Below are 12,306 nucleotides of genomic sequence, written 5' to 3'. Positions count from 1 at the left end.
CCTGGAGCTGCGAGCCGGAGAGCAGCGCGCTACGGCAGGCCCATCCTCCCCGGGCTGTCCGCCTGTCCGCTGCCTCCGCTGGGTCGGTGTGTCCGCCGCTGCCGCTGGAACAGAACCGGGATCGGGACCGGGAGCAGAACCGGGACCGGGATCGGGATCAGGACGGGTTTCTGCTCTCTCCTCTCCTCTGCCTCTCCGTGACTCCTCAGACCCCGCCCAACATCCAACCAGCCGCTTCCTCTCACAAACAAACACACCCCGAGACACACGGGGACTGACGTCATCACACGGCCTACGTCACCTCCTCCAGCTCCCACATCTATCTATGTATCTGTTCTGGTTCTGGTGGATCCGGGTCAGTTGGATCTATGCATTGATGGTCAGAACCTGAAGTTCTACTGAGGTTCTAATTTTTTCATGATTTTCCTCCCAACTTTCCTCTTTTTTCATTTATTTATAATTTGTTATTTTTAGTTTATTGATTTAATCTTGATTTTATTCCCTTCATTCTGACCTGGAGTTTGTCCTATTTAAACCTTTGTCTTTATACTATATTTTTATTTATTCATTTATAATTGAATCCAGACTTTATTCCTGTTTTTATATCCTGATTCAGTTCTGTCTTTATCTGTTTGTTCGTTTATTTTCACATGTGTAACTGGGTCTATATTGTTGTATATTTTCACAAAATGTTTTCTTTAATTTATTTGTCCACTTATACTTGTCTGTCTTTGTGTTCCTCTGTGTCTGCTATGAGGGGTTTGGTCCTCCAGCTCCGCCCTACTTTCTTCTTCTTTTGTTTGGGGTCCTCCAGCACCATTATAAATGTTAAGTTGTTCATTTCTTCTTCCCTTTTGTTAATCGTTCCACTGGGAAGAGATCGGGTTGGAGAACTGGAGCACATGCTACGTGCTAATGCTAATATCTCCTGATTGACAGGCTGAATAAACGGAGTCCGCCTCCAAACCCAGACTCGGTGTTTTTATGGTTTGTCCTATAAACACACAAAGCAGAAGTCCACCGGTCACACTTGCAAAGTGATTTGTTTTAGTTTTTATTCTGTTGTATTTTTTCTTGTTTTTATTTTTTATATTCTTGGTTAGAACCTGATGTTATTCTGATTTAATTCTGATTTAATTCTGATGTTATTCTGTTATTCTGATGTTATTCTGATTTAATTCTGATTTTCTCATGTTTTGCTCCATAATTCTGTTTTCTTCCAGTAAATCTTCATTTTATTTGTTTTTAATATTTTCCTTCTGACTCCATCTTTGTTGATAGTCATCATGAGGAGAAAGTTGGGGTTTCTCAGCTGACAGTGGACTGGAACCAGAACCAGCACCAGAACCAGGACCTGGTCAGGGCCTTGGACCAGAACCAGAACCAGGGCCTTGGCAGGGATTTGAACTTGCAGCCTGTCGGGCAGCTGATTGTTCTGGTTTGAGTTGAAGGTTCTGCAGAGTTCTGTTCTGAGCTCCAACCGTGTTTCTGCAGGAAACCACCTGTCCGACGTGTCAGAGCGGTTACTTCCTGCTTCCTACTTCCTGCTTCCTGTTACCTGAACAGGTGCGGCTCTGCAGCAGGGAGGATTGTAACCCAGCGGGATGCATAAATATCCTGATTGCACCTGAAGGCATCAGGGGGATTCCGTCAGGAGCCTCTGAGATGATCCAGAAGCATAAACAGTTCTGCCCCCTGCCGGCAGAAAGGTGGAACTGCGCCGATGGAAACCTTCAGACTGAGTCTTAAAAATATATTTAATGTTGTTTAAACTGAATAAAAATATATTTGTCTGATAAAAAAGACAATCTTTTCTTGGTCATTTTATGTTTCATGTTTGAGTTCCAGAGGAGATTCTGGTGAAAAATATTTAAGCATTAGCGTTAGCAGAATTAGCTTAAAGCTAAATATTTAGATCCAAGATAAATGTCTGAAGCTGAGTGTTTATCTCTCTAGCTAAATATTAAGCTAGTGAGATAAATATTTAGCTTCAAACAAAATACTTAGCAAGCTGAATATTCAGTTTAAAGCTAAATATTTAGTCTGCTAACTAAATCAGTTTTTGGTCCTGACCTGTTTTCCTGCAGCTCATTGGCTGATTAGATGTGAATCAGTAAAATCTAAGTGTTGCCTTGCAGCTCCCCCTGCTGGTCACAGACCCACAGCGCAGTCTGAAGATCAGGAAGCTTCTCAGCAGCTTTATTCATCTGAGTCGATCCTCCTCATCCTCAGAAGGATCTTCATCTTCTCTGACAGGAAACATCAGCGGCTCGTCGTCCTGCAGCTGCTGAGTCTGAGGAAAAGTTCTGCAGAAGAAGAAGAAGAAACAGGAGAAGAAGAATAAATCTGCTGTTGCTGCAGACGAACTCAGACCTGGAGGTAATCAGAGAGTTTAGGCTTCATAGCTTTTAAAGGTGAGAAAAAGAGTGGGGGTCAGAGGTCAGATGAGTCCAATACATGTGGAAACAGCTCCACCTACTGGACATAATAAACTTACAGTCAAACAACAGCAATAATTTGAGTTATTCAGGCTAAAACAATGGTTTAATCTTCAGAGTCATATTTTCACAGTTTGAAACTAAACATATAATCAGAATTATTTATTTAGTTAAACTCAACTTTTAGTTTGCTAATTAAACGTTTAACTCAGGGCTACATTTTATAAATATTTAGTCAGTCCGACGGTCGGACTGGTGATGAGACGGCGGTTGGTTCTGGAAGTGTTAAAACAGCAAACTGTTGGACCGGGAGATGTTCGGTTCTGATCCGCTGCAGCAGCTGGAGATGTTCGGTTCTGATCCGCTGCAGCAGCTGGTGCAGTGGATCGGGTCACTAATCAGTATCGAGGGCTTGACTCCTTATTTTCAGAGTCAAATTGTGAAATATTTTCCTGTTAGTGAACTCGACGTGTCTTATTTCCTGAAAGTCTTCAGTTTGGTTCTGGTCTCCCTCAGTCTCGCTCTCAGCCCATACCGTCTTGGTATCGACTTGGACTCGATATATTCTGGTCTTGGTCTGGACTCAGTCTTGCACTAGGAGGTCTTCAGTGTCCCTGTTTTCCTCTCTGACGTCGGAGCGTGCTCCTTCAGCTCCACGGTGTCGCGGGTTCTGGACACAACCCACAGCGATGAAGCCTGATGTTCTGACCTGGTTGGGTTTGGTTTGGACCAGAACTCAGCTGAAGTCACTCAGAGGACGAGGATCAGACACACGCATCGTTTTAATGAAGCATCCTGAAATCTGTGGAGCAGCAGCAGCTCCTCCCAGCCCCTCATTCTTCCTCCTTCCATCCTCTGCTGCTTCCCAAGGCGCCGTCAGCAGGAACTCGTGAAAGAGCAGCTCTTCATCGTCACCTTGTCGTTCGGCAGAAGAAAAGCCGCAGCTGCGTCTCTGAAAGAGACGAAGATGAAAACCTTCGCGGTGGCGCCGTCTCGCTCTTGCAGCTTTTTGTTCTCAGAGAGACGGAGGCGACAGGAAGCTGAATCATCCTCACCTGTCAGAGCGCGCGCCTCGTCTTCTGCAGTTTGACAGAAAAATGCAGAAACACAAACAGCCTGCTGACATCTGAAGGCCGTTTGGGTCTCAGCGGAGAACAGAGGAACCGGGTTTGGGTTTTCAGGCTTCATGGCCTCTAACTGATCGAACGTTAGCTCTGATTTCACCTTCCTGACCTTTTTCATCGTTGATATTTGGATCAATCTATCAACCTGTCAGCCCTCTCAGGTCTCCTGGTTCTGGTTCTGGTTCTGCTCTGCATCAGAACCAGAACGAAACATGGAGAAGCAACATTCAGCTTCTATGCACCACAAATCTGGAGAAAACTTCCAGAAAACTGCAGAACAGCAGAAACACTGAGTTCCTTCAACTTCAGACTAAAATCCTTGTCAGAGTCGATTCTGAACCATAATCAATGGAACAGTAATCAATATGTTTGATGGGTATCAATGATTTTGATGATGTCACTCACCAAAATGTAATGTTTGTTCAGTTGTTGACTTTACGGTGTTTCCTTTGTAATGATTGATTGATTGATTGATTGATTGATTGATTGATTGATTGATTGATTGATTGATTATCCCCTCTGGTTCTGGATTCTGTGCAGCTGTTAGCTGGAGAATGATCATTTCTCTTCTTAGTTTAAGGATGGCTGGAGGAAGATGATGACCACTCATAGCTTCTCAACAGAACCAACCCTAAGAGTCCTGACCTGTTTATAGTGCCACCTACTGTTGGATTAATGCATCTACAGGTTGCTTCAGTTGGACTCACAGGTGGAAGTGGTACTGAATGTTTTTGTAAAGCCTGGTTTAAAAACTGTCGGCCAGTTTTCAAAACCTGATAATAAATCATCTTGGCTGTAACAGGTTTGGTTGTACAGTGTGTGGAGGGAAATACAAACCAATTTCACTCAAAACATTCAGACGGGAAATTTTGTTAAACCTCTCAAGGTCGGATGTGAGATCAGAGGAAACAAACATGGCCGACGAGGAAGACGCCGTGGCGACAGTGGACGACATTTAACAGAGAAAACAAAACGACTCGGATGAGTTTAGATTCAAATCTGTGTTTCTGTCCTGATTGGATCCATGTAGAGTCGGGTTCTAACTAGTTACATTTACTCATTACATTTGCTTCACTAACCTTTTGGAAAGAATTTACCTTTAGGAGTATTTTTACTACATTTTACTCTTACTTGAGTAAAATTTTTGGATTTTCTTCCCACTGAATGAAAATCAAACAAGTTTTTACTAAAACTCCACCAGACTGACTCACAGCTGCAGTTATGTTCAAGTTTTATGTTTTCTTACTGAGAGAAACTGATTTGGAAACATTTTATTTTGCCTGATTTTGTTATTTTTTTGTAACTTATATGAATTATTGTCATTTGGTCCTTAAAATACCAAAATTTCATTACTTTTTACTTTGTAAAAGTATTGTAAATACTTTTTACCAAACTTTTAAATGAAACATTTTAATAAAGTTTCATTAAAACTTTTATTTTAATGAAATAAAAGTTTCATTATTTTACTCTTACTTGATAAAAACATGTTGAAGTGGTTCTGCTCTTACATTAGTACATTTTTTGTTTTGTTTTTCTCTGCTAACAGTGAAAAGCAAAACAAAAACGTCACATATCCCCTACTCCAACATCTTTCTAACCAACACGGCCAGATTTAAAGAGGAGCAGCAAAAGCAAAGGAGGTGGAACAGCAGAGCGGATGGAGTCATCCAGGACAGGTTGCTGTGGGATATTGTCTCTGCTGCCTGGATATGGAGCTGTTAGCTCGGCATGACGGTCTTCAGTCAGAGGCCTCTTTGGATTTGTTGTAACTGACTGCTACAGCTGCGACCGCATCACCGTCCACAACGACTGTTTGACGGTACCAGGACGATTTCAATGAAAATATTACTGGACTGAATTTATTTAGATCTTTATTTTCATCATTCTCTGTTTATTCTCCGGGTCGGAAATAAATGTTTTGTTTTATTTGTTGATTGTGGATCTGAACCAGTAAAGCAAAGGAAACAAACCCAGGGGGCGGAGCTAAACTCTGAGGGGCGGGGCTAAACTCTGAGAGGGAGGAGCCACACTCTATCAGATTCAAACTTTATGTCTCCCAGTTTGTTCCTTCAGGAAGTAGAACCTTCCAGCGATAACAGAACCGCCTCTCGGGTCAAACTGTGGCTCCGCCCTCTTTCCGTATCACCGGCCTGCAGACCGACCCGAGGGCACGGCGCTTTACCCACAATGCACCAGGGTTAAACTCGGATCCAAATCTGCCGACACCCGATAACGTAACCGTGGCAACCAGCTTTGTTTCTGCTGCTGTCCCACTAGAAAGGGCTGACTGATGGCAACTTGACCTTTGACCCCTTTAAGATGGAATGACGTTGTCATGCTGTGTGTGTGTGTGTGTGTGTGTGTGTGTGTGTGTGTGTGTGTGTGTGTGTGTGAGTGAGATGCTTCCTCTTGCTGCTGATTAGTCGTCTTTTTGTTTCCAGTGAATCGACTTTTTAAGGTGAGAAACGGCATCAGCATCTATTCACACACACACACACACACACACACACACACACACACACACACACACACACACACACACACACACACACACACACACACACACACACACACACACACACACACACACACACACACACACACTTTGAGCTGAAGTGTGTGTGTTCCAGTAAAGCTTTCAGCTGTAATTAAAGCTCATCAGCGTTTATTAGAGCGTTTGAAACGCAGCCGTCTGATTGGCTGCTGGGCTCTTTGTGCCTCTGCAGCTGCAGCTTCCTGTTAGCGGAGAAACGCTCGGCGTGTGAAGACACCTGCAGCGCGCCGGTGGCGCCGCAGGACGACTTCAGCTCAGAGTTAAGCTCTGGACCGACGGAGCAGCAGAACCTCAGAACCGGCTGCAATTTACCGAAACGTTTTAATTTGTGACATTCGTTCAACAACAAGCATCTCAAACCAAAACTGACTTTTTACATCCATAATTAGGACGCAGTAATAAGACCAGGCTAAGAAAACCACAAAAATAAAATCGTAATAATACACAAAAGAAAGTCATAATAATAATATGAGAATATTATGTGAATAAAGTCAATATAATTAGAATTAAGTTGTATGAGAAAAAGTCATAATATAAAAATAAACTCAGAATATTGCGAGAATAAAGTGAAATAACAAAAAATGTCTTAATATTATGAGAATAAAGTCCTGACGGTTAGCCTGTGAAAAGGTCCTGCTACTGGAGGAGGGGCTTAGCGCTGTCAATCACCCTGGTGTACGCCTCTCAGTGTGCTAATGGTGGGGACACATCAGACCTTTGCAGATAAACTGTTAATGCTCTGTAAGTGGCGGCTATGCTAACTAGCTTAGCATCCTGACGGTGTGTTGAGGGGAACCAGCAGAGAAAAGACGAGCGTCATGACGACCTCACAGACTTTCATGTTGCAGTTTGTAACGTTGTTATTCTTACTTCAGCTTTTTTCAGTATTTTCTGAACCTATGTGTATCTTTTGCTCGTCACTTTGCTGCTAAATTTTCTCACTGAGGAATAATAAATAATATTTATATTTCTTATTGGACTTTTGTGTTCATGTTCTGATCGTCTGTTCTTATTTTTTGATACAAACATGACTAAATAAAGTGGGTTTTTTATAAATAAATGTGATTTTCTGCATTATTCTAGATTGTTTTCTTGCACATTTCAACTTAATAATTATAAACTTCAATATTCTTTATTTAGAGAAACTTGATGAGTAATTAAATACTGATTTTTCCTGCCACATAATGAATCCAAAGGACGTAAAATGTGTGAAGAACTGATTCTTTCTCCTCCAAACGTGGGAGAAGAAGCAGAACCAGGATTTTAACGCTGCGAATGTTTTATTAAAGTGAAACTTTAAATCAATTCTGTTTCCATCGTCTCTCCCTGAAGCATATTTCATTAAAAACACTAACAAGAGGAAAAGCTGTGAGTGAAAAGCTTCAATATGATGTTGGATAAACTGAGACGAGAGCAGCGAGTCGCCGAAACGTCGTCAAGAAAAAACTGAGCTTCATTTATGGGCCGTTTGTAGATTAACAGCAGTAATTTGGGTTTTTTAGTCATTAGAGATAAAACTGGGGATTCATTTTTTAAAGTCATATTTGTCCTATTAATTATTTAATAAATGTAACAGTTTGATAGTAAATATTTAGTTTGACGTTAAATATTTAGTGAGGAGCTAAAAATGTAGCTCCAAACTAAATATTTAGATCTGAGCTAGCTAATCATTTAGCTATAACGCTAATTCACAGCTAAATGTTTAGCTAATTTGCAAATGAACTTGCTGATAAATGTGGAAGATGTGACTTTACTGATAACACTGCAAAAATAAAATATATTACCAAGTAAGATTGGTAATATTTTTAGTGCAAACATCTCAGTACGCTTGAAATAAGACAAAACTAACAAGCAGCTTTTCAGCAAGATGTTAGGAAAAATAGGTCCAGTTCTGTTATTTCACATATAATAAGACATTTTATCATATTATAAATGAAACAATTTTCTAATAAAACCAGAACTTTTTCAATCAACCCACTGAAAGGTTCTTTTAATGCTTTAGTTGAAACCCTCTCAGCATATGAACCACAATATCTGGAAGATTATATGAAGCCAGTATAATTGAATCCAAACAGTTCATTAAATCAATCTGGACCAATGGAGCCATGGAGATGAAACAGGAAGAGATCAGAAAAGTAAAGTTAATTTGGCCGGATTGTTTAAATGTTTGAATGAAATTTATTACTTTTAAAAATTTCCTGGAGGTGATTTTAGTAATAAATAAATAACTAAATAAAGTGAAGTGAACTGAATGGTTCCTGTTCGGAAACCGAGGAGCTCAGATCTGATCTGTCATCAGCTCCTCGTTGCCATGGAGACCCCCGATGAAGGCCGAGCCCGCCCCTCGTCTTCCTCAGCAGACACAGGAGGTTTTCTCAAACAGATTTTATTCAAACCAACAATTAAAAATAGCTTCATGGTGTTTACATTCAGAAAGAATCAGCTCAGAAAGGTCAGAACATTTCACCCAAACTGACCAGGGATCAGTTTCTGTACAGGAGGAGGAGGAGGAGGAGGAGGAGGAGGAGGAGGAGGAGGAGGAGGAGGAGGAGGTGGAGGAGGAGGAGGAGGAGGAGGAGGAGGAGGAGGAGGAGGAGGAGGAGGAGGAGGAGGAGGAGGAGGAAGGCTCAGCAGGACGTGAAGGTCTTCCAGAAGAAGTTCTTGCAGCCCGCCTTCCTCTCCCGGGGGGCGAGCAGCGGCCCGCTGCTGGCGGCGCGCTCCAGGTCCACGCGGATGTCCTCCGGCTCGCCTTCAGGGAACCCGTCCTCCTCCAGAGCCTCGTTCTCCATCTGCAGGAGGTCGGAGAGGAGCAGCTCCGCCAGCGAGGAGCGAGACGCGTCCTGAGGGACAGAGGACACGGTCACCTGCAGGTTCCTCCAACTCACAGGAAGGAATCAGAAAGCGTCCTGCTGCCACCAGGGGGCGCCTGCTCTTTCGCTGAGCCATACAGCTTTAACACATAAATGTTAAAGCTCTGACTTTTGGACCCATTGGGATCAAAGGGAAACATTTCCGCTAATTTGCTAATAGCCAAGCTAATTTTTTCGGTTAGCACTTAACGCACCTAGCTTCCCCTACATTTATTTCTCAGGATAAATCCTGAAGCGTTTTTTACCTGGAAGTTCAGCAAACCTGCGTGAAGTTCTGGTTAAAAATTCTTCAGTTACACGATTGTTTTTCAGCTTTTATTTTGAAGTTCCATTTCCTGTCCTCCTGGGGGTTACAGTCTTTCAACGTCCGATATGATTTGAATTGAACTTAGCGCTTTAGCATTAGCTGAACTAAGGTTTATGATTAGCACTGTGGTGTTAGCACAGCTAGCCTTTCAGTTAGCGATGCCCATCACTGAGGACATTGTTATTAGTATTATTATTGTAATAATAATAATAATAATAATAATAATAATAATAATAATAATAATAATAATAATAATAATAATAATAATAATAATAATAATAATAATTCATTAACGTCACGTCTTCAGTTTAAAAGCCAGAATGTAATGAAACAACGAGATGTTTGCGCTTCAGGAAAAATCCTGAAAGTTTCCAGATCTGGAGCTAAAAATGCTTCAATAACAAGGAGAGCTGGATGTGAACTGATCACACAGAGGTCAGAGTTCAACTTTTAACCTGAGGTTCTTCTGGATCTTCACAGGAAAACAGATTAGATTCAGTTTTTGTTCTGAAGCTGCAGATAATAAACACAAACCACATCAGCTTCATTAAACTGGTTCATTCTGGGATAAAACCAGTTCAAAATAAATAAGATTAAATAGTAAAATAGTCAAATAGTAAATAAAATTTGTTTTCCTCAGACGGAGATTTTTAGGACTGAACCGTTTCTGATTTATTCGTTTCAGAGGATTTTTAGTTCAGTTGGAGATTCTGAGCCGAAACGTCGATCAGCCAGAAACCAGCAGCTTTAACTCATTCAGTCAGTCATTACAATTCAAATAAAAAGGTTCATTTAAAACATTCATTTAAAACATTCATTTCAGTTTGTTTCATATTTTCAGTTCCAGTTTGGAACCAGGCTTCTGCAACATTTACAATCTGCCAGAGAAATAAAACTCATTTCAAAACACAAATGTAAAAAAAGTTTAAATGTTTGAAAAGATGATATTTGTAAATTATTATATATTAAAAACACATTTAGAAATTACAACAAAAAATTATTTTAGTTTGATTCTGTTGAAAACATTAACTGATTAAAACAATGTTTGTTTTTTTTTACTGTATTTTAAAAGTTTTGGATGAAACTAAAGAAACGTCATAAAATCTGAACTTCTTCATATTTCCCTGAAGCCGTGTTGAAATATTGAAATAAACTGATAATTATTCTGCAGCAAATAAGGAGAATAAATTAAAATCCATATTCCAGAGTAAGTTTGTGGTAAAATAAAGTTAAACAGAAGGAAATGCAATGAGAATATTATATTTAATAATATTAATAATCATAATTTTCACCAGCAAATGGGATTTCTGAAAATCAGTTTAGTCACAAGTTAAATAAAAATGTTTCTAAAAGGGATTGTAAAGTTCAGATCCTATTTTTAAATTAATAAAATGTAAAATATAATAACTCAGATGTAAAATCCAGAATATTTATTCTCTATTAGAAATTATTATAAAATAATTTCATGCAACTGTAAATCAAACGTTTACCTTTAATGATAATCATTAATTAACACCGTAATGATTAAATTAATGAAACTAAAAACTGCGGAGTTTTTGTCTTAATTTGTTGACTCCAGAGAAATAAACTTTTCCGATAATTAAAATCTTTTGTTGCGCAAAATTACAAATATTAAAACACCGACTTTACTTTTATGACCCGGGATCATTTCAGATTTCTCTGTAACTTTAAACAGAACTTTGGTCCAGTTTAAAGCGCGGTTCTGATCGGTTCTGATCGGTACCGACCTGTTTGGAGCTGAGCAGCGGGGTCCGGTGCAGCAGCAGGCGGAGTTTGGAGTCTCTCTGTGCGGCGGAGGAGCAGCTGATGGAGGCGCTGAGGGAGAGGAGGAGCAGGAGGAGGCAGCGCAGGCTGAGGGAGGACAACATCTTCATCCTCTGTCTGTCTGTCTGTCTGTCTGTCTGACTGTCTGCGGCGCGGCGGCTCTTCTGCCTCTGTCCCGGCACAGAGCGGCTCTTATAGCCCTGCTGGCGTCACCCGATGGACGGAGGGGGTGACTGATCATGATGATGATGATGATGATGATGATGATGATGATGATGATGATGATGATGTTTCCATCTTTTTAGTGAAATGATCCGTTTTTAAAATCTTCTTCTTCTGGTTTCCTGCTGATCGCTCCGTGGGTTTGTCAACCTGAGGCCCGCGGACCCGCAGCAGGACGCTCAGAGGCGATCCGGGGGTCAGAGTTCAGAGTTCAGTTTGTATTTGGTCCGTTAGAATATTCTGTACCACTTTATTTGAAGGGTAACTAGTAACTAGTTACATTTACTTCAGTAAATCTTTAGAAAGTAAAAAAACTTTTAGGATTAATTTTACTTTTTACTTTTACTTGAGTCATTTTAACAAGGGTTAAGGTTACAAGATGGAGGCGTCGCATTTTAGCGGTTGGAGGATTTTTCTTTAGCCTATTGCTAAAGACCAGGAGCCATTTCTCCTGCTAGCGCTAGGCTAGCACGTTAGCTTTGGCTGTATTTACCCAGAATGCCCTGCGCTGTAGTCCACTTCCTGCTTTTGGAGCGGTCTCCGGTCCGCTTGGTGTTCACATTCAAACCAAATCAGAGGTCACTTTAACCGAACCCAGACCGAGGTTTGGAGGACCAGAGGTCAGAGGTCAGAGGTCACACCTCACCAACCGGACAGGACTTTCTAAACAACGGACTGGAGTTGGGTTAAAGCGGATTGGACAGAGCTGGTGGGAATGATGACCAGTGAAATTCTTCAAATCCCAAAAATCTGAAGAACCTGGAACATCTGGAGGAAGCAGAGACTCTGTGGCTCGTCTGGAGTTTCCAGATGTTTTGAAGTTTTCTTCAACATAGAAAAGCTTCCGATCGTTTAGAGCTTCTTCCGAAAAGTCCAGAACATTCAGATCTCCTCGAGCATCTGGACGGTCCAGAGGACCACTCAGAGTCTTAAGGTCCAGAATATTTATTGTTTCTGGAGCTTCAGATGTTTCCATCTAACTGTCATGCAGATTTTTGAAATGTCG

At 41.0% G+C, this 12,306-nt stretch overlaps 1 protein-coding gene across 1 annotated transcript; it reads right to left on the bottom strand.

Moving 5' to 3' along the window:
• Positions 1-8,697: 8,697 nt before the first annotated feature.
• On the bottom strand, positions 8,698-11,249 carry sst (somatostatin). The gene is made up of 2 exons (XM_005808238.2): positions 11,042-11,249; positions 8,698-8,956 (listed from the first exon to the last, which is right to left on the bottom strand). The coding sequence occupies exons 1-2, from the start codon at positions 11,186-11,188 to the stop codon at positions 8,744-8,746; spliced, it is 360 nt and encodes a 119-aa protein (XP_005808295.2). The 5' UTR covers positions 11,189-11,249; the 3' UTR covers positions 8,698-8,743.
• Positions 11,250-12,306: the final 1,057 nt, after the last annotated feature.

The sequence above is a fragment of the Xiphophorus maculatus genome, chromosome 18 (assembly GCF_002775205.1).
Source record: "Xiphophorus maculatus strain JP 163 A chromosome 18, X_maculatus-5.0-male, whole genome shotgun sequence".
Lineage (NCBI taxonomy): Eukaryota > Metazoa > Chordata > Actinopteri > Cyprinodontiformes > Poeciliidae > Xiphophorus > Xiphophorus maculatus.
Note: the sequence above shows the minus strand (reverse complement) of the source record. Positions and strands in the feature narration are given on the sequence as shown.

What these genes read in the sequence shown, in the direction of transcription:
- sst (XM_005808238.2), bottom strand. Translation starts at nt 11,188, where the DNA reads ATGAAGATGTTGTCCTCCCTCAGCCTGCGCTGCCTCCTCCTGCTCCTC. An exon ending in CGCTGCTCAGCTCCAAACAG is followed by an intron (nt 8,957 to 11,041) that starts GTCGGTACCGAT and finishes TCTGTCCCTCAG; the next exon opens with GACGCGTCTCGCTCCTCGCT.